Below are 26,993 nucleotides of genomic sequence, written 5' to 3'. Positions count from 1 at the left end.
TCTGTTACAAAATGCCTTGCTGTAACAAAGGTTCAATAACGTCCCTGCTTACCTAATGTCTGGTTCTCATATTATGGATGAACAGAGCACCACACTATAGCATCAGAGAGGTAGTTGAAGTACATTGGTAAGAGATCAGTCGCTTTCTAGTAGAACACCTAGGTTCGTAGTACTGGCCCTACCTCTGATTAGCTGGCTAACCTTGGGCAAATTATTTCTGAGCCTCAATTAGCCCCTCTATAATAAAGTAGGAATAAAACTGCTTGGTTTCTTATGCAAAAATATGTAATTATCAATGTTCTGCAATGCCAGTATATCACAGTGGGTTCCCAGTAAGTTATCATTAGGAGTAAAACGGCAGAAGTATAGACAAACCCCTCTCTTTCTTATACTACTTTTGTAACATATTTACATTTAATTTTTTATTTTTTTAGATGGAGTCTTGCTCTGTCACCCAGGCTGGAGAGCAGTGGCATGATCTCTGCTCAGTGCAACCTCTGCCTCCCGAGTTCAAGTGATTCTCCTGCCTCGGTTTCCTGAGTAGCTGGGATTACAGGTGTACACCACCACGCCCAGCTAATTTTTGTATTTTTAGTACAGACGGGGTTTCACCATGTTGGTCAAGCTGGTCTCAAACTCCTGACCTCACGATCCACCTGCCTTGGCCTCCCAAAGTGCTGGGATTACAGGCGTGAGCCAACGAGCCCCGCCGCATTTATATATAATATTGTATACCTATATTTGTATACCTATAAATCTAATATTGTATACCTATATTTTGGTTAAACAAAACATGTAGAGTTCTTAGTCCCAGTGTCTAGCAGAGTGCCTGGCATACAGTGAAAATTTCCACTCATTTGTTAACAAATTTAAAAAATGAAGGAATGGCAATGCACAAGGTGGGAGATACTGCCTGGTGGAGGGGAAAGATTTATTTCTGTATCTATAGATCTCTATCTATAAAATTAGAATACATATCTGGTTGTGATAAGTATTTTAAAAGAGATAGAAATAAAGTACTGTATAATTTAATTACGATTAATCAATCTAGAAAAGAATTCCCAATATTGAATCCCAAAGAATTCAACATTTGGGCTGTTGTTTGAAAGATAAGTTGAATTTGGTCATGAAGGAAGTGAGGGGGCATAAAATTTCAGTAAAAGGTAACAGCAAGGTCCAAAGATAGTCAGGTCTTCAGTAGTGTGGAGTATATTCAGAGGGAGCCCAAGATGTCTGATATGGCTAAAAAGATTGGTGGTTGGTAGGAGGAAGAGGTGTGAGAAGAGACTGTAAAGAAAAATTGAAACTTGATTGTGATGAACTTTAAAGGCTAGGCTATGAGACTTGGACATGAATCTGCAGGCCAGTGGTTGCAGACTGGCAGCCCACAAACTGATTCTTATCAACAGACATGTGTTGTTTGGCCTGCAGAGGTTTGGCCTGCATGATTTTAAACCATCTGAATTAGTAGCCATCATTTTCAAAAATCAAGAGATGCCACATTAAAATATGAAATACTGCTGTTCTTGAAGAAAATGAAACATCTGGAACATTGAGGCCACATTCCTGACTGACAGAAATCAGTTGGAGCTGTGTAGTGGCTGCCCACTTTACATGGGGTATCTGCTCCCTAGTCGATTACAGCTGCCACCACTCCCATTTATCTCTCTAATACCAAACTCTTTTCACTCATTTTTTTTGTTACTTAAGAGACATTTGGGTTTGAAACCCCAGATGCAGGTAATTGAAGGTTATAGAGCAGAGGACAGATGCTATCAGAATTGTCTTTTAAGAAAGAACTCTCTGTTCTCATCTTGTTGAAGATAGCCTGGAAGAGGGCAGCCAGGGGAGAAGTTAGGGCTGGAGCTATGAGAAAAGATAAGATGAGATGAAGGCTTGAACATTGAGGACAGAAAGAATATTGAGATGAGAAAGCAGTCCTTTATAAGCATCTATATAAGCAAAGGAAATAGCAGATGTCCACAAATCAGCAGAGGCAAGAACTCTGAAAGTTTATTCATAAGCCCCTCTTTTTATCTCCAGTCTAGTTCAAATGTAATTATTTAAATTGTTCTTCACTCTCCTTCCTGGATCATGAATGAGCTCCTTAAAGGCAGGGTCCACAGTGTCCCATTCATTAGTGAATTCCAAGTGCCTAGCACAGAGCCTGGCAAATAGTAAATGCTTAACAAATATTCGTTCAGTGCATGAATTGGAGTGATTCTCTACTTTGCTCATAAGTTGAAAAAAGGTTTATTACATTCCTAAATATGCTGAAATCACAGGACATTTGGCAAACCCCTAAAACCAAACTCCCAGTTTGGAAGCAGAATTTTAATTCTGTGGAAATAAAATCCATTAATTTATTCAAAAAATATTTATTAAACAATAACCATGTCCCACACCCGGCTGAGTCCTAAGGAATCGATGATGAACAAAAACCAACATGATTCCTGCTCTTAGGAAATATACAGTTCAGTGAGGAAAAAGGATTGTCAGAAGTCCTCCAACAGAGAAATACTGGGTGCTATTAAAATATATTAAAAGGTGAGTGAGTGAGGGACTTGAGCTAGCCTAAGTGGTTCAGGAAGTCTTCCCCGATGTGCTGATATGCATAGGCATTAACTAGATAAATAGAAGGATGAACCAACATTGCAGGTAGAGGGAACAGAATATGCAAAGGCAGGAAGGATTATGGGGTCATTGGAGGAACTGAATAAAGGCCAGTGTGAGTGACTCTCAGAAAACAGGAGAAAAGGTGTATGAGATGAGATCAGAGAGGCAGATCATGTGGGGTATGGTTAATGTTCTGGACTTTTCTATTAAGAGCAATGGGGAGCCAGTGACAGGAGTAAGCAGGGAAATAATATGACCAGATTAAACTTTCTAAAAAGCTCTCTATACAAATATATATTGAGAGTTAATTATTGACAAAGATTCAAAGGCAACAAAGTGGAGAGAGAATAGTATTTTCAAAAAAATGATGCCAAAACAATAGGCCACCTATATAAAAAGTTCGGTATCTGTCTACAAAACTTAACTCAAAATGGATCACAGACCTAAATGCAAAACTGACAGCTATACAACTTCTAGAAGAAAACACAGATGAGAATCTGTGTGGTCTTGAGTTTGAAAATGATTTATTAGATCTGACACCATAATCTATAAGTGAACAAAGTGATGAGCTGGACTTCGTCAGAATTTAAAATGTTTGTGCTTCAAAAGACACTGGTATGATAATGAAGACAAACTACAGATAAGATATTGTTAAATCATATTTCCGAAAATGAATTGTTTTCAGAATACGTAACTTAAAACCCCCGTAATAAATTACAAGTAGCCCAATTTAAAAAAAAAAAGAAAAAACTTGCACTCTTCATCAAAGAAAGTATACAATTGTAAAATAAGCACATGAAAAATGTTCTCCATCTTTATTCATGGGATAAATGAAAATTAAATGGGAAAGACGCCTCTAATTAGAATACTAAAATTAAAAAGACTGACCATACCAAGTATTGGTGAGATGGAAATGTAAAATGGTACAATCACTTACAAAGATGATTTGGAAGTTTCTTACACAAGTAGGTATATACCTACCCCGTGACTCACCCATTCTGTGGCTAAGTATTTACCTGAAATGAAAGATGAAATGAAAGAATACATCCATACAAAGACGTTTATACAAATATTTATAGCAGCTTTATTTGTAGTAGCCCCAAACTGAAAAGCACCCAAATGTTCATAAAAAGTGTGGATGAACAGAGTGTGGTACAGCAATGCAATAGAACACTACTTAGCAATAAAGAAGAATGAACTAGTGATATGCATAACAGCTTAAATGTATATCAAATGCATTGTGCTCAGTGAAAGATGCAAGTCAAAAAAAAAAAAAAAAAAAAAAAGAGTACCTGCTGTACAGTTCCATTGATACAAAACTCTGGAAAGTGAAAAACAGTCTATACTAACCGAAAGCAGATCACTGGTTGCCTGAGGAGGAGTACGGGAGAGGTGGAGGGAAAATGTACAAAGTGGCACAATAGAAACTTTTGGAATCATAGATATGTTCACTATCATGATTGAATGATGGTTTCATGAGTGCATGCGTGTATCAAAAATGATCAATTTATGCAACTTTAAATATGTGCAGCTTATTGTATATATCAATTATACCTCAGTACGGCTATTAAAAAAAACCCTCTGACTGCACAATGCAGAACTGATTCTAGGAAAGAGTGGAAGGAGGGTGACTGTTTACAGTGCTCCAGGTGGAAGAGAAGGTTGCCTTCTGGAAGTGAACTAGGTTGGCAACAGCAGAGATGAAATAAGTGGGCAGATGTGTGAGATACTTAGGAAATAAAACCCGATGGTCACCATTTTTCAAAGGTCAGCTCATCCTGGCTTTCCAGAGCAAAGATCTAGGGAAGACTTCATTAATAAATCCCTCTTGAAGTTGCAGAGGATGCTTATAACAGAAAATTACTCTCAACCTGACTAATCTGAGAGAACACCTCTAGTTCCACTTGATTACTAAAAAACTGCAAAGAACAGGAGGAGAAAGAAGAAGAAAGCTGGTACAAACTGTGAACTTATATAATATTATTCAATAATTGTCTCTTGTTCTTAAAAGCAATGGGAAGAAAATGAGATTTGAGCTGGAAGATCACAGTTCAAAATCCAAATAAAGTATGTGGCCCTAATATACTTACAGTAGTTAACTTTTCCTGATAATGATATAACTGTTGACAGCACCATCTTTAAAAATAAAAATAACATAGTAATCATTCAGATTTGTTGAATGCTTTCCTGTTTACAAGTTTGTACTATACACATTATGTCTTTTAAATGATACACTAGCCTTCTGAAGGTAGCTTATATTGGCAACACTTTTCAGATGTGGAAACTGTGAAGACAACGTTGGTGATGTGGAAACAAAATAAACTTTGGAGTCTTTCAGACCCGGATTTGAATGTCAGACTGCTTTTTATTCAGAGTAACTTCAGAGCATTATTTCTCACCTTAATTTTTTTCAGGTCTCTTAGTGTCTGTATGTCCTCCTCACTCCTGTTCATTGTTCGTTCAGTGATTTTTGCACCTTCCTTCACTGTTAATCTGTAGACAAATAGTTCTCCTGACTCTGAGACTTATATTAATTCCATTCTACCATCCTGCCAGCCCACTCAATTCCTATTGAGCAATGCTAGTTGAAAGTTGTGGTGGGATTAAATGTTGCAATGAGTATTCAAATAAGGTTGAAGTATCTATACATTCTACTTACATATGGTTGAGGTATATTCAAGGAAGGCTGTAGCCATTAAAATCTCAGGGAACAATTTTTCACCTCCTCAGGTGAAAGGATCTTCAGGCCTTTGTGTTCTGGAAGGTTCATTTATAGCCATTTCCCAAATAACAATGAGACTGATGAGTCTAGAGTGTAGCTCAAATGGCAATGGGCTGGAAGACTAGTTTAGGTTTTACTAATGTGGAACATAGACCAAAATTATGTCCTTGTTTCAGCCTGTTCATCTGTGAAGTAGAGCCTATCATATCCAGTCCTCCTTGCCTTTAGGTTTGAGTTACCTTCTTTGGTCAAGGTAAGTAAATGCCTATGATGTTTTGCTGTGCACAAGATAAAGCTACAACAAAGCTACAACCCGTCTTTTCTCTGTAGAAGACTGCAAAAAGCGAAAGAGACCCAGGCAAAAATCTCGGAATGATTTTTGGAACAGACAGCCTCCCCAGAATCAGAAGTCAAAGGAATTTAAAACATAGGGAGGCCCAGGATCTCTACTCACATAAAGGAAAGCTGTTTTCGTTATAGGTTTACTTTTACATTTTCTATTCCCACCTGCCTCTCCACCTTCACACAGGGCTTATGGGACCTCCTCCACAAAAGAGCAGTTGCAATAACCCACATCATCCTCCACGACTGGCTGTCCATCAAGAGGCGAAAAGCAGCCCTATATAGGTTCTATCCTTGGATAGTTCAGGTTGGAAATTTTAAAATATGCAAAGGCAACTTGGAAGCGGCTGCATACAAAACAAACCTTTGCAAAGCTCTGCACAAAATTGAGGGCCTATGCGTACATGGCAAGTGTTTTTAGTGTTTGTGTGTTTACCTGCTTGTCTGGGTGGTTTTGCCTTTGCAAGTCTGGATGAGAAATGCATGGTTAAAGGCAATTCCAGACAGGAAGAAAGGCAGAGAAGAGGGTAAAAATGACCTCTGATTCTTGGGGCTGAGGGTTCCTAGAGCAAATGGCACAATGCCACGAGGCCCGATCTATCCCTATGACGGAATCTAAGGTTTCAGCAAGTATCTGCTGGCTTGGTCATGGCTTGCTCCTGAGTTTGTAGGAGACTCTCTCGTCTGCGCGCTCTTATCAGTCCTGAAAAGAACCCCTGGCAGCCATGAGGAGCAGGTACTCCTATCGTCCTTTTCCTCCCTCCTCCTCTCCACCCCGTTGGTTTTTTAGATTGGGCTGTGGAACCAAATTTGGTGAGTGTTGGCCTCCAGGAAATCTGGATCCCTGGCGCTTAAAGCTTGGTTTAGCAAAGCAGGAGCTATTCAGGAAGCAGGGGTCTTCCAGGGCTACAGCTAGCCTATCCTGCCCTCGCCCACGCTGCGCCAGCACTTGTTTCTCCAAAGCCACTAGGCAGGCGTTAGCGCGCGATGAAGGGAGGGGAGAAAAGGAAAGGGGAGGGGAGGGAAAAGGAGGTGGGAAGGCAAGGAGGCCGGCCCGGCGGGGGCGGGACCCGACTCGCAAACTGTTGCATTTGCTCTCCACCTCCCAGCGCCCCCTCCGAGATCCCGGGGAGCCAGCTTGCTGGGAGAGCGGGACGGTCCGGAGCAAGCCCAGAGGCAGAGGAGGCGACAGAGGGAAAAACGGCCTAGCTAGCCGCTCCAGTGCTGTACAGGAGCCGAAGGGACGCACCACGCCAGCCCCAGCCCGGCTCCAGCGACAGCCAACGCCTCTTGCAGCGCGGCGACTTCGAAGCCGCCGCCCCGGAGCTGCCCTTTCCTCTTCGGTGAAGTTTTTAAAAGCTGCTAAAGACTCAGAGGAAGCAAGGAAAGTGCCTGGTAGGACTGACGGCTGCCTTTGTCCTCCTCCTCTCCACCCCGCCTCCCCCGCTCTGCTTCCCACCTCCCCCCCTCCCCCCCTGCCCCGCGTCTTCTCTCCCGCAGCTGCCTCAGTCGGCTACTCTCCGCCAACCCCCCTCACCGCCCCTCTCCCCACCCTCCCTCCCCCGTCAGCCCAGCGCTGCCAGCCCGAGTTTGCAGAGAGGTAACTCCCTTTGGCTGCGAGCGGGCGAGCTAGCTGCACATTGCAAAGAAGGCTCTTAGGAGCCAGGCGACTGGGGAGCGGCTTCAGCACTGCAGCCACGACCTGCCTGGTTAGGTTGCAAGCAGAGAGAACCCTCCGTTTCCCCCCACTCTCTCTCTACTTCCTCCTGCTTTCCCCACCCCGAGTGCGGAGCCAGAGATCAAAAGATGAAAAGACAGTCAGGGCTTCAGTAGCCAAAAACAAAACAAACAAAACCAACAACAACAACAACAACAAAAAAAAAAAACGAAATAAAAGAAAAAGATAATAACTCAGTTCTTATTTGCACCTACTTCAGTGGACACTGAATTTGGAAGGTGGAAGATTTTGTTTTTTCTTTTAAGATTTGGGCATCTTTTGAATCTACCCTTCAAGTATTAAGAGACAGACTGTGAGCCTAGCAGGGCAGATCTTGTCCACCGTGTGTCTTCTTCTGCACGAGACTTTGAGGCTGTCAGAGCGCTTTTTGCGTGGTTGCTCCCGCAAGTTTCCTTCTCTGGAGCTTCCCGCAGGTGGGCAGCTAGCTGCAGCGACTACCGCATCATCACAGTCTGTTGAACTCTTCTGAGCAAGAGAAGGGGAGGCGGGGTAAGGGAAGTAGGTGGAAGATTCAGCCAAGCTCAAGGATGGAGGTGCAGTTAGGGCTGGGGAGGGTCTACCCTCGGCCGCCGTCCAAGACCTACCGAGGAGCTTTCCAGAATCTGTTCCAGAGCGTGCGCGAAGTGATCCAGAACCCGGGCCCCAGGCACCCAGAGGCCGCGAGCGCAGCACCTCCCGGCGCCAGTTTGCTGCAGCAGCAGCAGCAGCAGCAGCAACAACAACAAGAAACTAGCCCCCGGCAGCGGCAGCAGCAGCAGGGTGAGGATGGTTCTCCCCAAGCCCATCGTAGAGGCCCCACAGGCTACCTGGTCCTGGATGAGGAACAGCAACCTTCACAGCCTCAGTCAGCCCCGGAGTGCCACCCCGAGAGAGGTTGCGTCCCAGAGCCTGGAGCCGCCGTGGCCGCCGGCAAGGGACTGCCGCAGCAGCTGCCAGCACCTCCGGACGAGGATGACTCAGCTGCCCCATCCACGTTGTCCCTGCTGGGCCCCACTTTCCCCGGCTTAAGCAGCTGCTCCGCCGACCTTAAAGACATCCTGAGCGAGGCCAGCACCATGCAACTCCTTCAGCAACAGCAGCAGGAAGCAGTATCCGAAGGCAGCAGCAACGGGAGAGCGAGGGAGGCCTCGGGGGCTCCCACTTCCTCCAAGGACAATTACTTAGGGGGCACTTCGACCATTTCTGACAGCGCCAAGGAGTTGTGTAAGGCAGTATCGGTGTCCATGGGCTTGGGTGTGGAGGCGTTGGAACATCTGAGTCCAGGGGAACAGCTTCGGGGGGATTGCATGTACGCCCCAGTTTTGGGAGTTCCACCCGCTGTGCGTCCCACTCCGTGTGCCCCATTGGCCGAATGCAAAGGTTCCCTGCTAGACGACAGAGCAGGCAAGAGCACTGAAGATACTGCTGAGTATTCCCCTTTCAAGGGAGGTTACACCAAAGGGCTAGAAGGCGAGAGCCTAGGCTGCTCTGGCAGCGCTGCAGCAGGGAGCTCCGGGACACTTGAACTGCCGTCCACCCTGTCTCTCTACAAGTCCGGAGCACTGGACGAGGCAGCTGCGTACCAGAGTCGCGACTACTACAACTTTCCACTGGCTCTGGCCGGGCCGCCGCCCCCTCCGCCGCCTCCCCATCCCCACGCTCGCATCAAGCTGGAGAACCCGCTGGACTACGGCAGCGCCTGGGCGGCTGCGGCGGCGCAGTGCCGCTATGGGGACCTGGCGAGCCTGCATGGCGCGGGTGCAGCGGGACCCGGCTCTGGGTCACCCTCAGCCGCTGCTTCCTCATCCTGGCACACACTCTTCACAGCCGAAGAAGGCCAGTTGTATGGACCGTGTGGTGGTGGGGGCGGCGGCGGTGGCGGCGGCGGCGGCGGTGGCGGCGCAGGCGAGGCGGGAGCTGTAGCCCCCTACGGCTACACTCGGCCACCTCAGGGGCTGGCGGGCCAGGAAGGCGACTTCACCGCACCTGATGTGTGGTACCCTGGCGGCATGGTGAGCAGAGTGCCCTATCCCAGTCCCACTTGTGTCAAAAGCGAGATGGGCCCCTGGATGGATAGCTACTCCGGACCTTACGGGGACATGCGGTAAGTTTCTCCTTCCAGAAATGTCGCCTTTTGGCCCAGGGCACAGAGTCGCTCTGCGTTCTGGGGTGTCTAGTGGCTCCTACCTGCGCGAACACTCAGACTGCCCCTGGGAGAGCTCAGCAGGGTAAACCTAGAGCTCTCCCGTGGACTCCCGGCCTGCCAGAGGTTTAACCTGAGCTCTCCTAATTCCTGCTGCGTGTCCTGGGTGCTGATTCCTGCCCTCCCAGATTCTTCAACTCCCCCAAGGGCCCCAAATTCTCGCTACCTCCTGGTACTCGAGTCCCAAACTTAAATCCGATTGCACGGGCCACCTTCAGAGACAAAGCTCGTAAGCCCTCCACTCTTCCTTTCCTCGTGTCCTCAAAGTCTGAGAACCTTAATCAGAAATTTGGGCAATTTCTTCTCTTCGGGTCTGTTAGGACTTCCCTTTCAGCCTGTGCAGATTAGAGTCAAGAACACTGGCTCAAGAGCTTCTCCGCGGGTCTCCTCCAAAGAGGTAAAATGAAATTCTCGGTTAGGGAAAGAAAGTGGTCTCTGGGTGCTGAGGTCTGCTATGTGAAGGAGTGAACTTCTTTCCCTGGAAGCAACTGGGGACTTGCTCCAGGGCTGGAGGTCAGTAGAGATAATCCGAACCGTCATGTTCAGAGTGGGCAGAGGGGCAACTTTCTTGGTAAAGACTCCACAGCATTTGCATTCACAGTTTCTCAACGTTGGTTGACTATGTTGAAAGTAGTTGCTTGGGTCGGTTTTCTCTTATAAAGTGTTTATTTTCTCTGTGGATTATAACAGATCCACAACCCCCTACTTCAGGTTTGCATCAGCTCTATAAAGAGGAGAATATTCTTTTAATGTACAATTTAATTAGGCTTGAGTCTGACTTACAAAAGTGTTGGAAAACATATTTTTGTGAAACATTTCCTGCTATTTCAGTGTGCCCCAAAATCTCCACTGGGGAGGGAGGAGTGAGGTTTTTTTTTTTTTATTATATTCCTTCATTTTTAGGACATGTTGGCATTTTAGAATACATGCTGTTAGCTCTAACAAATTGAGTAAGAACTCTTAGTGACCTATGAGCCATACTCTTACCCCAAAGTTTTAATTAGCATATGAGAAAAGTGGGAGGCAATTGCATCGTGCTTATTAAAAATCATGCCTCACCGCAATTGTTGAGCTTCCTGGAGACCATGCTGAAGATTTTCTCCCCCAGCAAATTAAGATATTAGTTTATCTGGTGAGGGAGGACATACTGAATTGGGGAATTCACTTCTCAGGTAGGCCAGGTGCTGATGTCCCTGTGGACTTATGTTTTATTCTTTATTTCTATGGCTATTTTCTTTTATCTGTGACTTCTCCAAAATTTCTTTGTTAGCCTTAACATCTTCGTATGGGGGCTTAAATCCAGCAATTTGCCTTCTTTCACTGATGCTTTCCTTGTTACAAGGTAGAGATAGCACGCTAGTAGTGAAGAAAGAAAGAGGAGGGTAGGCTTTCATATTATTTCGTGGGCTGTTGAAGAAACAGCTTCTTACCAGGCTTTACATTCCATTAGGTTTTTAATGTTTGGCTTACAAGATTTTCAAAGGGTTCATTTGATATCGTCAAAGTATTTTCCAGTTAATTTAGACTCTTTATTTTTGTAATGGGTTTATCCTATGGGACAAAAAAAGTATTCTTCATTTTATAAGAATAAATTTTCTTGGTAGGGTTAATTTTTTTTCTAAGCCTGTCACTAGACGGTGGAGCCCCTCTTCTACTGTAAACTTTTCTTGGGGGAAAATGTCTAAGGTGCATTTTGACCTGCCATGATACTTAACCCAGACTCTGGAACCTTCCATCTTCTGCATGCCTCCCCTACAACTTACTTACTTAGCAGGGAAGAAACTGATGGTTCCACATATTTGTTAAAAAAATGTGTGCCTTCAAAGACAAAACCAAAATTTTTAGGGAATAACTATAGAGAGCAAAAGTTATTCCCACGAGGTAAACAACGAGCTTGGTGATTTTATTTCAGATCTTAATGAAAAAAGCTTCTTTATGAGGAAGACTATCATATCTTGGTGCCTCCTTGACAGTCTGCTTAAATTAATGACATAAACTAATGAGAATTTAGCAGCTCCTGCAGAAAGTACAAGATTTTTTTTTTTCTGGTTTGTGATTGCTGTACTGATTATGAGGAGTCTAGTTAAAAGGAAAACTGGTGTTCCTGTCTCGTAAGCTGACGAAGACTCCATTTCTAGGATATAGAAAATCCTTAAGTAAGTTTATTGAAAATTAATCAATTTAATCAGAATGCAATAAATTCCAATCCAAAAGTTGATATTTTCTTACTTTCTCTTTTTTTCCCCTCACTTTGTAGGGGTACAATTTGATGAAAGGCAAGAGATTTCTTAAGCCAAATCAAGAGTTTCTTCCCTCTCTGTATTGCATACATTATGTGCCAATTTTGAGCTAAAAATCTCAAAATTGTGCAGGCTTCCAATGACCTGTTGGGTTCCTCCTTTTTCCATTCATGTGTATGTTTATGCACATTAGTTAATTTTGTGAAGGGATTTTTTTAAACCTTAGTAACATCTGCACTCACTCTGTGTTCTTATACATTTACAATGTTTCTGCTGAGAGTATGGGAGATGCAAAGGTGGTCTCTTTTACTTAATTTAGCATGTGGTTTAAACAGACGGAAAAATAAAAAGTGATGGGACTTGTGTGCAACCCTGATGATATTTTATGGAGCTGTCTGTCTTCTCTCTGCGATCAAACAGGACTACAACTTTGTTAATTGACCACTGGCTCCCTTGGCAGAAGTAGGGCTCCTTATATTCCAGCAGGCAGCACAATAATATGACAAAAATTTATTCTTGGGAGTTGGGTTCTGAGAGAGTCTGCATCCCAGAATTAGAGTTTGGGGTTTAGAGAAATTATCCAGATGCAAAAAGAACATTTTGATTTTTCTCTTTGTAATTTGTTCTAGTCTCCATAGTAGGTAGTAGCAGTGCTTTGATATTGACAAGTCTTGCTCCCTTTCTCTATTAGATTTTTCAAAATAAGGCATTTTATTAATTCCTCTTTCCTTCTCCTCTCTCCTCTCAGTTATCAAGCATTTTTATGACTATCTTAAAAGGGACAGTTTGTCTTGTAAAGCAGAATTTTCCTTTGAAACCAAGACAGACTATTTCTCCCCATAGGCTTCAAGAACCAATATTTTGGCAAGAAGCATCTTTTCCTTGTGGTCAGCAAATAGGTGGTGAGTTCTGTCTGGATCCCAACAATCAACACCTGAGGACCAAATAGCCACACTGGGTGGCACCCCATCTGGAAGTATACACAGGATGTAGCCCTCTTTCTTGTCCACAGCTCAAGTCAGCCAAAGATTAACACTGGTGAGAGATATTTTTGAAGAAGTTTGCAGGCTTCCAATTGCAGGGTCGTTTTGGGGTGCTTTCTTGCCTGTGCTAATTTTATCTCATCAGGCTTCCATTCTTTGAGCTGTAAACTTTGAAATAATATATTAGATTTGCTGGTACGTTTAATTTTCTTTGTTAAGTGTTTTTCATTCCAATAGTAATTTTTCATCTGGTGTACATATATGCATTTAAAACAAAAAATTCTTTGGTCTCCTTTCACGTACATGCACTGTGGCTTGTACATGTGCAAGCCACTTGGTGGGATTATGTGAACTGGAGTTAGAAATGTGGACAATTTTATTATGATTATTTTTAATGGTGATATCAAGATCACCAGTTTCATTCAGAACCTTGCATAAGCAGGGAGCAGAATGTGGACTGGGTGTGGCAAAGCAAGGGCTTATTTTATAGCCAAACCTGAAATCACAACTCTGAAATATAAAAAAAGCAAACAAAAAAATCAAGTTTTGTGAGCTTGTTCAAAGAAGGAAAAGGAAATCTCTCCCCACCCCCCACCTCCACCATTTTCTCTTTGTCTGCAGCTTCCTCAAGTGCTGCCTGTCCCCGATTTTCTTTTATTCCACTCCTTTCATGTTTTTCACATTGAAATCCAGACTCTTCTTTCCACTTCTCAGGGCATTTTTCTCATTACACCTGTGGCATGCTCCTAAAGAATTTCTTTAAAAAAAAAAAGCTGTAAAGTAACCGATTAGATCAACCCCAGCATCTCTCCCTTAAGACTAGATGACATGAGGAGATTGCAAAATGAATAGCTGGGTTTTTTTACCTTGAGGTTAAAGCCTGGTTCAACAGTTGCTGAGGGAGTTAACTAGATGGCTTGAGGACTTGGCAATTTCATAAAGTATTTTCTCTTATGCTGTCTCTGTCTCTGTCTTGATCTCTGTCTCTCTCTGTGTACTGTAATGTTGGCCACCTTCTCTCAGAACCTGAGAGACAGCTCTGAGACCCTTCCCAGGTCGGTTCGGTTCAGACCTCGGTAGCACGATCACATGCATATGAGGGTGCGTGCTGTAAGTGTCCAGCTGGGCTAATCTGCTTAAGCTACATAAAAATTAATCATTTGAAAACAAAGAAAGATATTAAAGAAATTATTCTACCTCCGACTTCCCATATCAGCATTCCATCAAGTTCTGGGATGTTAAATTCAGAGAAAGTTAACCTCATCTTAAACACAAAGTTGACTTTTAAACAAAATTGCTTATAAAGTTCTGTACAGTTACCAGCATTGGTTGCCCTTTGTCATACGGAAGAGAATTATGAAATCTCATATTTACATAGCATTCTTCAAAAAAGAGACACAGTGTTTTCCAGTTTATTCACTGCATTCATGTAAGTTTGAGTAGGCCAGGAGGGGTGCTTAGTGATTACCCTTTTGCTAGGTAAAGAAGTAGAAAGTTAGATTTTCTATGATGTTTGTTTACCATGTAGGGGAATCTCTTTAGAGCAACACTGCCAGGCTTTTTCTACTTGAAATTTCCCACCTGACAAATACTTTAGATTGTTACTCCTAAGGACTTCTCTCAGTAGCTGCTACATAGAGACGATAGTCCATGAATTATTGCTTGCACACTCATGGGTGATGCCACCCACTGTCTCTCCTGGCAGTTCTTGCTGCCAACCTGCAGGCCACACCAGGACTGAAGGCAGCTCATCTAGATAAGTTTATAGCATTAAAGTGCTGGGTCACTTGAGAATGTTGTCAATTTAGGTTACTTAGTACCTAAGTGTTATTTTTTAAACAATAGCTTTATTGAGACGTAATTTACAATCCATACAATTCACTCATCTAAAGTGTACAGTTCCATGCTTTTCAGTATATTCAGGGTTGTGCAACCATTATTGCAATCAATTTTAGAACATTTTAATCACCCCCAAAGGAAATCCTGTGCACCTTTGTGTTCACTCCCCTATGTTCCCTCAGTCCTTAGCAACCAATAATCTACTTCTATCTATGGATGTACTTATTCTAACATTTTGTATGAATGAAATCATGTAATATGTGGTCTTTTGTGACTAGCTTCTTTCACATAGAATATGTTTTCAAGGTCATCCATGCTGAAGCACGTATCAGTACTTCACTATTTTTTATAGCCTAATAATGTTCCACTGTATGGCTATACCACATTTTATCTATCCGTTTATCAGGTGATGAGCATTAGGGTTGTTTCCACCTTTTGACTATTATGAATAGTACTGCTGTGAACATTCATGTACAAGTTTATTGTGGACATATTCAGCCCACATATTGTGGACATTTTCAATTCTTTTGGATACATACATAGGATTGAAATCTCTGAGTCATATGCTACCTCTGTGTTTATCCTTTTGAAGAACTGTCAAACTGTTTTCGAAAGTGTCTGCACTGTTTTACAATCCCATCAGCAATGTATGAGGGGTCCATTTCTTCCACATCCTTGCAAACACTTGTTATTCTCTGTCTTTTTTATTACAGCTATATTAGTGGGTGTGAAGTGGTACCTCATTGTGGTTTTTATTTCTATTTCCCTAATAATGAATAATGTTCAGTATCTATTCATGTTCTTATTGGCCATTTGTATATCTTCTTTTCTGAGAAATATCTATTTGGATCCTTTGCCCATTTTTTAGTTGGGTTTTTTGTTATTGAGTTTTAAGAGTTTTAAAAAAGATATTCTGGATACATGTCCTTTAATAGATTGTGATTTGTGGATATTTTTTCACATTCTGTGGGTTGTCTTTTTTACTTTCCTTTTTTTTTCTTTTTGTGTTCTTAATGGAATCTAGATTGAAGCACAAAAAAAGTTTTTAAGTTTGATGAAGTCCAATTCATCTATTTTTTTTTCTGTTTTGGCTTATGATTTTGGCATCATATCTAAGAAGGCTTTGCCTAATCCAAGATTACAAAGATTTACACATATGTTGCCTTCTAAGAGTTTTATAATTTTCACTGTTTACACTTAGGTCTTTCATCAGTTTTGATGTAATGTTTATATATGATTGAGGTAGGGGTCTGACTTCATTCTTTTACACATAGATATTCAGTTCTCACAATATTCTTGTTGAATTTTTCCTCACTTAACTGTCTTGGCACCCTTTGTGTAAAATCAGTTGACTGTAAATGTGAGGGTTTATTTGTGGACTCTCAACTATATACTGTTGATCTATATGTTTATTACTATGCCAGTACCACATTATCATGATTATTGTAGGTTTTTAGTGAGTTTTAAAATTAGAAATTTTGAGCTCTTCGACTTTGGTCTTGTTTTTCAAGGTTGTTTTGGCTCTTGTGGGTCCCTTGAATTTTCATATGAATTGGGATAAGCTTGTCAATTTCTACAAAGAAGTCAGCTGGGATTCTCACAGGAACTCTATTACATCTGTAAATCAATTTGGGGAGCATTGCCATCTCAACAACGTTAAGTTTTTTCATCCATAAATATGAGATGTCTTCCCATTTATTTAGGTCTTCCTTTTGTCAACAATTTTTTATTGTTTTCAGATGATAAGTTTTGCAGTTCTTTTTAAAATTTAGTTCTAAGTGATTGATTTTTTGATACTATTATAAATTGTCTTCCTTTTGTCAACAATTTTTTATTGTTTTCAGATGATAAGTTTTGCAGTTCTTTTTAAAATTTAGTTCTAAGTGATTGATTTTTTGATACTATTATAAATTGAACTGTTTTGTTGATTTTCTTTTCAGATTATTCACTGCCAATGTACGAAAATATAATTGTTTTGTGTATTGATCTTGCATCCTGCAACTTTGTTGAAAATACCTGAGTTTTGAATACTTCTGGGACTTATGGGGAAGAGGGCTTCTGCTGCTTCACTGAAAGTTAAAGCTTATTTCATTTCATCCTGTATGAAGGCTGCATACAGGCCTTCTGTATGAAGGGGACACAGTTGTCATTTTTACTCAGCTATAAATTTGAACTGGTAGTCCCATCCCCTTTCAGGATGAATAGGAGAGTGTTTTTAAATGTTCATCTCTTTAGAGAACAGCAGGAAAGAAGCCTGATAAGGTTTGGGTCATTTATAATCCTTTTTTAGAATTTGGATTTGGGAACTATTAGCAAGGGAGTGAGTAATAATAATAATTTCTATATAGAAAACTAACATGTAGAGGTGACAAATGAAATCACTAGCTATATTTGGCTTATGTTTAGGTTTTTATAAGCAGCTAAAATCATAAGTTTGTGTTTTTATCTCTTGTCCTATGGACAAAGTAAATTCCAATACTCCTACTGATGTGCATTTCTAGATGGGGAAAGGATTCCTTTACTCTCATATAATTTAAGCTTCTTTTTAGAGATGTCCTCCATAGCCATGAAGCAAAGATAAAATTCATCTATGTAGAGACTGAACTTTGTCTTCATTAACACTCTAGGCTAAAGATCATAGCTAATCAGCTACAACTGTCATGTCCTGATAATTGTGAGTTAACTGCAGGCCACACAGCAAAAGGTTTAGTTGTAATCTAATAGCTGTCTGTAGAGATTACCCTAATAAAGGAAAATTTTAAAAAAAGAATCTGGCTGGGCATGGTGGCTCACTCCTGTAATCCCAGCACTTTGGGAGGCCGAGGTGGGCAGATCATCTGAGGTCAGGAGTTCAAAACCAGCCTGGCCAACATGGTGAAACCCCATGTCTACTAAAAATACAAAAATTATCCAGGCGTTTTGGTGGGCACCCATAATCCCAGCTACTTGGGAGGCTGAGGCAGGAGGGTCACTTGAGCCTAGGAGGCAGACGTTGCAGCGAGCCGAGATCATGCCACTGCACTCCAGGATCCATCAAAAAAAAAAAAAAAAAGACTATCAATCAACCACTTTTCATTAAGCACCTGCTATGTGTCCAGCATGTACTAGGAAGAGACAAGGTAAAAGGGGACACAATTCAGACAGAATCTTCTTGAGGTAATTGCTTACAAGGAGCTTATAGCCACTAAAAACAAAAACAAACAAAAAACAAATAACCAAAACCCAAACAGAAATGCAGCACCATCATGCCATGATGCCTGTATGAGATCCTGGATTGTATGGTGTGGATTTTTTTAAATGTAGATATTTAAAAAAAAAAAAGAGAGAGAAAGAGAGAGAGAAATGAATCAATAGAGGCTGAAGTGTTCAACAATGTTACCTGTGGCTGCTTTTAATCCTTCGTGGAAGTAAGTAGGAGCATGTCTAAACTCAAGCAATAGATTAAAGATCCTGATGTATATTTTAAATAACAGAAGTTGGTACCTCTGGAAAGAATGAACTGGAGGCATGGGTTGAAATCTATTTCTGCTTATTCAATAGTGCACCCCAGTCAAGTTAGTTGCCAATTTCTTCTTCAGTTTCTTTGGCTATATCATCGCACTTGTTGGGTACATGTTTTTGATGTCTTTATCTGAACAAGTCCGCAATAATATGAGTAATAAATTAGAATTGAAGGTGATTAATGGCTCTGAATTTGTTATAAGATGCCCAGTGTGGTGGTCAGATCAAGAGTTGTTTTTCTGCCTTCTAAGTTTCCATTGATCCTGATGGACTGCACAAATAGAACAATTCGGGGAGTGAGGGGGCACATGACGATCTTATAAGAGCTTTGCTGTAATAGACAACGTAACATTCTGAAACGGCCTGCCACCTAACATGAGCTCTGTTCTCTACAGGTTGAGTGGGTTCCTTGCTTGTGGAACTGTAGTCCCGCTATCTGGCCGCTAGGGGGACTGCAAGTGCCCCGTGGCAGGATTTCCCTGGGAATGGTGAGCCTCCATTGACGGTTTCAACACACAGCCAAGGCCCTATCGCAGGATAACTTCAACCAGAACTGCCTAGCACCAGACAATAAATAAGCTACTATGGCACTTACTGTTTCATTTGGGATGTTCTTTCTCGAAGTGTCAAACATTTTTAAGTAATATTTTGACTTTTTAATACTTCTCTTTGCATATGGAGCAGGACACAGTGACATTGAATATATTCAAGTAGCACTGTCCAGCTTATAGAGAAGTTTCATATTCCATTATTGCATTTCATTCTTGTTTCTACCCTGGACAAGTAACTAGAGTTTGGAGTATTATAATAGTATTCATACTATTATAATACTTTTATTCCCATTATAAAAATTATGCTAAGAGTGGTTAAGTTACATGTTTACAATCAAACAGCATCAAAGTGACAGATCTGGGATTTCAGTCTCATTCTTTCTTCTCCAGATCATGTGTTCCCTGCTTTTATCTCACAGCTCTTTTTACCTTATAGATAGGAAACATGAGAGTCAGAGAGGCAAAAGAACCACAAGTGGTGTCAATACTAGAAATTTATGAAGTTCTTAAGGCTTCTAGGTTTGTTACCCATCCACCAAACTGATGGATTTGGTTGTGTGAGAGTTCTGGGTGCCAATAACCTTGCCATTCTACTTTACAGACTGCATATATTCAATAAATGCCTATTAAACATCTACTATGTGCCAAATTCTGTACTAGGCACCAATGATGTAGCAGCGAACAGAACACACAAAAATATCTGAATGGAGCTGACAGTTTAATGAGAGGAGACATGTAGTATACATCTGAGCATGAAAAGTGTCATGCAGAATAACTTCACAGAGTATAGGGTATAGAGATTCATGGTGAGAGGGAATATTTTATATCTGCTGGCCAGGGAAAACCTTACTGGAAAGGTAAATTTTGAGCAGTGACCTGAAGGAAATTAGGAAATGAGCTGCTATTTGGACATCTGGAGTTAGAATATTCCAGGCCCAGGGAACCACAGGCACAAAGGGCCTGAGGCAGGAGAGCATGCTTGCTGTGATGGAGGACAAAGAGGCTCATACGGCTGGTTTAAATAAGTGAAGAATGGTAGACAATGAGATCAAAGTTAATGAGGTTGCATGGTAGGTCTTCCTTAAGACTTTGGATTTTACTCCTAAGCAGGGTGTATTGGAAGGTTCTGAGCAGAGTAACATGACCTGACTTACACTTTAACAGGCTCCCTCCTCTTCATAACATCTGTCACTCTGATATATTATACGTTTGTTTGTTTACTTACTGTATGTGTGGAGAAGAGACTGTGGGAGCAAGGAGGGAAGCAGGGAGACAAGGCTACTGCAGTGATCTGGGTGAGAGGTGACCATGTCTCAGACTAAGGTGGTATTCGTGGAGAAGATAGGAAGTGGCTGAATTCTGGATGAGTTTTGATGGTAGAGCCAACAGCATTTACTGACAGATTGGATATTCACTGTGAAAAAAATAGAGGAGATGAGGATGATTGCCAAATTTTTGGTCTGAGTAACTGGAAAAATGAGATTGCCATTTACTAAAATTGTGAAGACTATATGTAGAGCAGGTGCATGGGCAGGATAGAAATCAAGAGTTTGATTTTTGACTTATAAAGTTTGCATTATCTGATGAGCATCCTGATGGCTTCTTCTCAGTTTTCATTCAGTGCCCTCAGCTTTGCTGTTCTTCAAGAAGATTAAAAAGGACCTTAGAGATCACCTAGGCTGTAGGTACCCTCTCCCTTCTTTTCTTTTACTTTATAGAGGTCTATAGAAGGGTAGGGATTTATCCAAGGTGAAACAGTGAGCTAGTGACAGAACTAGGGCACAAACCCAGTTCTCTTCGATTCTGATTCAGAGATTTTTTTTTAGTGTGATTCTGAGGACTCATTTGGGCAAGAGTGAGTTTTTTGTTTTTGTTTTTTGTTTGTTTGTTTTTTTGCGCAAACCTAAAACCAGGTGATTAAACTAAATAGTGAATAAAACTGGAAAACTATACAAATTGGTTGCTCTCCCCAATCAAACTGAAATATTATTATTAGGTTTTTACTGAACTACACACCAAAATATTTTTTTTTTCCTGTAAAAACACAGTAAGTGGATTTTTAAAGGCAATTGAGCTTTTATCAAAGCTAGAATCTACAGGGCACCTGGACAAAAATGGCCTAAAATCCTAGGAAATTAGAGTTCATGGAACCTGGGAGACCATCTTGTCCAGCTAGCTCATTTTATTGGTAGGGTGCTGAGGCACTGAGATGGAAAGGGACTTGGCTAAGCTCACACAGCAAGCTAGTGCCTGACCTAGTCAGAGCCTGTTTTAAGTATTAGTTGTATGTTGTTTTCTTGAGAAAAGTCTATATTGGAAAAATGAAAATTCTTTGTTCCATACTGAGAACAAAGAATTATATATAATCATATATAATAATAATGATAGCACTTACTGAATGTTTGCTGTGTAAACTTCCGCACCTTGCATGAACTGATTCATTTAATTCGCATGTCAACTTTAGGAAGCAGGCCTAGAGACGTTAAAGAACTTGTCCAAGGGTCACACAGCTAGGAAGTAGCAGAACTTGTGTGCACTCCCAGGAAGTCTGGCTTCTAACCACAAGGTTCTAACTACTGTGCAATATCAGCAGCTTCTCAGATTACCCTTCACCTTCACCATCCCAAAAGACTGACGACATAGGTGACTTCATTATGCACTGCCCCTATTCTAATCCAGTGATCCTCACCAAATAGCTGGGTGGCCTAGAAGTTGAAGTAGGGGCAGAGTGATGGAAAGGGGTGGTTAGTTATCAAGAAGTTGATAACTTATGATAGGGATTGAAAAACAGAACTGCAGGAATTATTGAAAAGGGCCTAGAGATCCCAAGGAGGTTGATCTCAGACTGCTACAAACCTGGGCAATTCGATGCCTGCTTAAATAGGAAAGTTAAGATAAGAAAAATAAAATTGCCAGTTTTTACAGTCAGGCATTGTTTTATTTCTTTTACATGTATTAATTCATTTAATCCTCAAAATAATCCATGAGGTAGCTACAATTATCATTTCTATGTTATAGATGAAGAAACAGGCACAGAGCAATTAAGTAACCTGCCCAAGATTAGAGAACAAGTAAGTGAAAGTGCCAATATTAGAATCTAGGTGATTCAGCTCCACAGCTTATGTTATTTTCCAATACATTTATGGAACGAGGTAATTTTCATATAACAGAAAGTGTTTAAAGTGCAAAAACATTGTGCCTGAACTTCAAACATTGAACAACTCATATCCTTAATATACACCAGCTTCTTTTAAGGACTCTTAAAAGTAAGGATACTTACCTAATGTCATATGTTGAGCAAGTAGCAGAACCGGAACTTGAATTTGAGACTCCAGACTGCCAGACCTCTTTCCATTCTATCACTTGGGCTCCCTTCTAACATTGACTTGTCTCTCTCCATTCCTCCTCCGTATTGCTCTGCCCTTCACCTTTTAATTACCTGTCTCCATCAACAAGATTGGACAGAGAATTGGGAGAGTGAGCAGAGTCCATTTCCTTCCAGAGACTGGACAAAAGGAACAAAATGTTGGGAAAAAAGTCGGCATGTGGATTTTGTGGGATTTACACTAAATAAGAACGGACGCTTGCCAGGACTGACAAGATGCTACCTCAATCCCTCTAGGCCCCAGTGTGTTACGCAGGATCCCATAGGAAGTCATGAATGTGGTTGTCAGATAACCTTTTTGTTACTGTGGAAATGGAAGCAGGATACTGCAAAAATCTGTCTCTCCAGGTTTTATTTTAAAGAAGGTACAGTCTTGCTAAATGATAACTGTTTGGACATTTATTTGAAAATGGGAAGTGCAGGAGAGAAAGAATTTTTCCAAGCTTGTCACATTGGGCCATCTATCTGAAGCATTGTCCAACCTCTAATTAGATGAGGAGACTGCATAAACCAAGAGTTGAGAGTAAAGATGGAAACACTTGATGTTTGGTGTTTGGGTGCAGAAAGGATTCCAAAACATGTTCTGGGTCTCTTTACTCTGCTCATCCCTCCTTCCCTTTCATCTTTGTTTAAAAACAATGGTTAGCAAATGTGTAGTCTGTTTGCAATTGTTCATCTGAAAAATTTGTTTGATCAGCCTTTTGAATAAAAAAGATCAAAATAGACTGAGATATTTTAGTCCCCAACTATCTAATAATAGACCAAAAATTTTAACCATGCTCATACTTTCATATGGTATGTGGTTTGCTTTAGACACTTTCTGGGCTTCACTGAGGTGGTAGATTGACTCAAATATGGCAAGTCAGATGTGGAATTGAACAGGGTGGACTCTTCTCTACGCTTCCAGATTCAGAGTTCCCCATCAGAGATGATCTCATAGTGTTTGGAAAAACCAAGCTGAAGGCTTTGGGAATTAGGGTGGTGAAGGGATATGTTGTTTCCCAAAGCCTTCTCAGTCATTCCTTCTCCCCCAGTTCAGATTCTTAACACCTCTTGCCGGGATTAGTGCAGTGATCCCACATCCTTTCTCTCTAGCTCTCTCTGCTACTCTCTAATTCCTATTGTATTTGTGCCACCAGATCTTTCCAAAGTTTAGCTCCAATCTTTTCTGTATACTGCTTTAAATGTCTATTAGTGTTTAAGCTCCATAAGGGCAGGAGTCCTGTCTTATTTTTCCCCTATTCTTCATGCTTAATACAAAGGAAGCTTTGTATGACTAAAATTTCAGCTTCTCCCCATTGGCTTATGGGTTAAAGTCCAAATTATTTAAATCTGGTGTTCAAGTCCTTTTATGATCTGCTTATTTTTCCAGCCTGAATTCCTGGAGTTCCCTTACAAAACTCTTAAAACCCAGCCAAATGGATCTAGTCACTGTCACTTTAAACCATCCTCACTCTCTTGTTTTGTGAACATGGTACTTTTCTTATTATCCCTTTGACCTTCAAGGCTATCCCAATTTCAATACTATCCATTCTTCTATGACAGCCCCCTACAAAATGAATATTATCAACCCCCCAACCCAAGGAGAAGTTATCTATATGATATAACATGGTTGGAAGAATGTTGGCTTCACTTCTTTATCTGTAAACCAGGGTCTAGAAATCTCTAGTTTATAAGATTTTGTGGAGAGGGGATCACATGTGATTATGGATGTTAGGCTCAAGTCAAGAGTGCGTAAGACCTTTTGGATTTATCCCTTTCTTGTTTCTCCATCAATATGGTACTTAGTCCCTTAAGTACTTGTGGTACTTGTGTTAATGTCTGATAGCATCCTTCTAAATATACTTCTAAACATCTGTCTCTTTTTAGGGCAAAGGTTGGATATATCTGCAAAGATTCTCTTTGGATATAAGATATCCACAGCACATAACTTAACGGTGGTGTACATAGTAGATATTCCATAAGTATTTCTTTATTAAATGATTCAGAGTCAATAGTAGTAAGTGACTGCCGAAGACAACTGGGCAGTAAGTTCCATTAACGGATGGATTATAAGTTCCATTAACAGAAATACAGTCAGCACTCCACATCCATAGGTTCCATATCCACAGATTTAAGCAACTGCAGATGGAAAATATATTTTAGAGACACAGTAAAAATAACAATTCAACAGTTAAAAAAAAAGTTATGTAAAACAACTATTTACATAACACATTGTATTGGCTATTACAAGTAATCTAGATATAAATGAAATATATGGGGGATGTGTATAGGTTAAATATAAATGTGACACCATTTTATATGTTTTAGGTAAGGAACATGAATATTTTTGGATTTTGGTATTCCTGGGAGTCGGGGAATGGAACCAAGCCCCTTCAAATACCAAGGGACTATTATATGGGATACAGAATAAAGGAATTGATTGTCTTGCTCTGTTAAATTCTGGTCAGACACATTTGCAATGTGTTGTTCAGCCCCAATATTCATGGAGCATCTCCTTTTGTAAAGCATGGAGGAACTAAGAGAGACATGGAGCAGTGAACATAACTATTGTTTCAATGTACCTGAAGGATTATCATGGAATAAAGAAGTTAGATGGTTTTCTGTAGCACCCCAAAGGGCAAAAGCAATGAGGACAGATTACAATTCAGTAAAAGAAAGAGGTTTTTTTGTTTTGTTTTGTTTTGTTTTGTTTTGTTTGTTTGTTTTTAGATGGAATCTTCACTCTTGTCGCCCAGGCTGGAGTGCAATGGCGCAACCTTGGCTTACTGCAACCTCTGCCTCCCTGGTTCAAGTGATTCTCCTGCCTCATCCTCTGGAGTAGCTGGGATTACAGGTGCACACCACCAATCCTGGGTAATTTTTTTTTTTTTTCAGTAGAGATGGGGATTTCACCATGTTGGCCAAGCTGGTCTGAAACTCCTGACTGCAGGTGATTTGCCTGCCTCGGCCTCCCAAAGTGTTGGGATTACAGGCGTGAACCAACGTTACCAGCCTGAAAGATATTTTCTTAGAATAGCTTCTTTCACCCTTCATCCTTCATCAGAAGTTGTTAACATGGACCATATGAGTTTTGTTTGGTCTATATGGGGTGTGTGTGTGTGTGTGTGTGTGTATGTGTGTGTGTGTGTATTGAATTACTTGCTAACATTTTACTTCAAAATTCAGATTTCCACCGTAAGGAATGAAGATCTGACAATACAGAACTTTCATTCTTACATGGTAATGACCAGCTGCAGGTGAAAAGCAGCTGATCCTCTGGGTGGGCCATGCACTTTGCAGTTTGCCCAGGCACCAGTGACCGCTTTATTCATTTAAGTTACCTGCTTGACTCTTCTAGTCATTCGAGTATGTCATCCCTGTCAGATCAGAGACCTAAGCAAATCTTGAGTCCCTTGCTTACTCCAAGGGCTTTCACTCCTCGTATAGGAGGGGCTAAAGAAATGTACAAGCAGCACCACAATAGGATCAGACCTGATTTTCAATTCTAGCACAGCCACGTAACATAGTTGGATGACCTCAGGTCAGTAACATAACCCCTCTGAGCCTCTAGATCTTCATTATCTGTAGAACACTCTCCTTACAGAATTATTGTAAGAATGAAATAAAACAACTAGGATAAAGGGCATTACACGTAGTAGGTGCTGAAATATTGGTTCCCTTCTTCTTATTCATCACACCATTTCTGTCTGTCTATTGGATGAATTACATAAGTAGTAAATTCACATTCACTGAAGACATTCAAGAAGAGTCTGGACCCTTTGGGAACCATGTATAGGGCAAAGGTTTGGACTCACAGATTATTTTTACTGTCACTTTCTAACAATTTAAAAGCCTATGGATGACTCCAAAATGCCCATTTGGATGATTTGAGGCATACTTTGTGTAGTTAAGTATGTAGTAATTTTAAATACATAACAGAAAGACTGAAGGGCCTTTGGGAAACAAGCTGGGGTAAGAGTTAAAGTGTAATATATTGACTGATGTTCAGGAATAGGCTTTGGCATCTGATAGATTTTGTTTTAAATACTGCCCCTGGGTCTTACTAGCTTCCAGTTCTGGGCCACTTCACCTCTCTTGAGTTTTAGTTTCTTTATTTCTAAAATGAAGATACTAATGCTTCCTTTGTTGGGCTTTTGTGAAGATAAGTGAGATAATAAATGTAAAACATCTAGCCCAGGGCCTGGTGCATAGTAAAAGCTTCATAAATTGTACCTATTATTATTAGTAGTATTAGTAGTCCAGACAAACAGAGCTTGGGAAAATGCTAGACTCTGGCTGACATACATGGACTTTTCCCCAGGCCACTGCTGCCTGGCTTCCCCTTCCACAAAGCTTTGAGTCTCCAAAATGCTTTGGCTGGAATGTAAGCGTGAGGTCATTGCAGATAACAGGGGAGCATGATTTGCTTCGGTAATGCAAGTTATTAAGTTACTTCCCTCAGCACAGCTAAAATCTCTTATTGGTTGATGTTTGCTTCAAAGTGTGAGACTGAGCTAGTCTGAGGAGAGAGGGAGAGTAAGAAGATTCCTCTTCTTGGCCAGAGGTCATGGTCTTCCACAAGGAACAGAATGATTCAACGCAAATTATGGGACCTCTTTGAGTTTGGGGCCCCTACATTTAAACCAGTCACACCATTGCACATATTGGTACCCTTCCCCCAACAAAATTACTGGGCAGGAATTTTCTTGACTCCTTCCATGGCCTGGAATGATCTCCCTTCTCATCCTTGTGATCCACACAGCTGGCAAATGGCAGGCAGCAGAACAAAAACAAGCCTCTTAGCATAGAGAGAGAGAGAGAGAGAGAGAGAGAGAGAGAGAGAGAGAGAGAGTCACAGCAGTACTAGTACTGAATTTGCTTGGGAACCTAATGTTAACAAAGGATCTTCCTC

The 26,993-nt window shown here is 41.1% G+C and overlaps 1 protein-coding gene across 3 annotated transcripts in view; it reads left to right on the top strand.

The window, feature by feature from the left end:
• Window positions 1–7,843: 7,843 nt before the first annotated feature.
• The window catches only part of AR (androgen receptor), a 166,713-nt gene continuing 147,563 nt past the window's right edge, over window positions 7,844–26,993 (top strand). For 2 of the 3 annotated variants that reach the window (XM_023198441.1, XM_023198440.1), the window contains exon 1: window positions 7,874–9,501. In XM_023198441.1, coding sequence (XP_023054209.1) covers window positions 7,946–9,501 — 1,556 coding nt within the window. In that variant the 5' untranslated portion in view covers window positions 7,874–7,945. Of the gene's footprint in view, window positions 9,502–26,993 lie in introns of all 3 variants that reach the window. The other variant, XM_023198439.1, reaches the window with a different exon arrangement.

Source organism: Piliocolobus tephrosceles, chromosome 12 (assembly GCF_002776525.5).
Source record: "Piliocolobus tephrosceles isolate RC106 chromosome 12, ASM277652v3, whole genome shotgun sequence".
NCBI classification, from domain to species: Eukaryota; Metazoa; Chordata; class Mammalia; order Primates; family Cercopithecidae; genus Piliocolobus; species Piliocolobus tephrosceles.
Note: the sequence above shows the minus strand (reverse complement) of the source record. Positions and strands in the feature narration are given on the sequence as shown.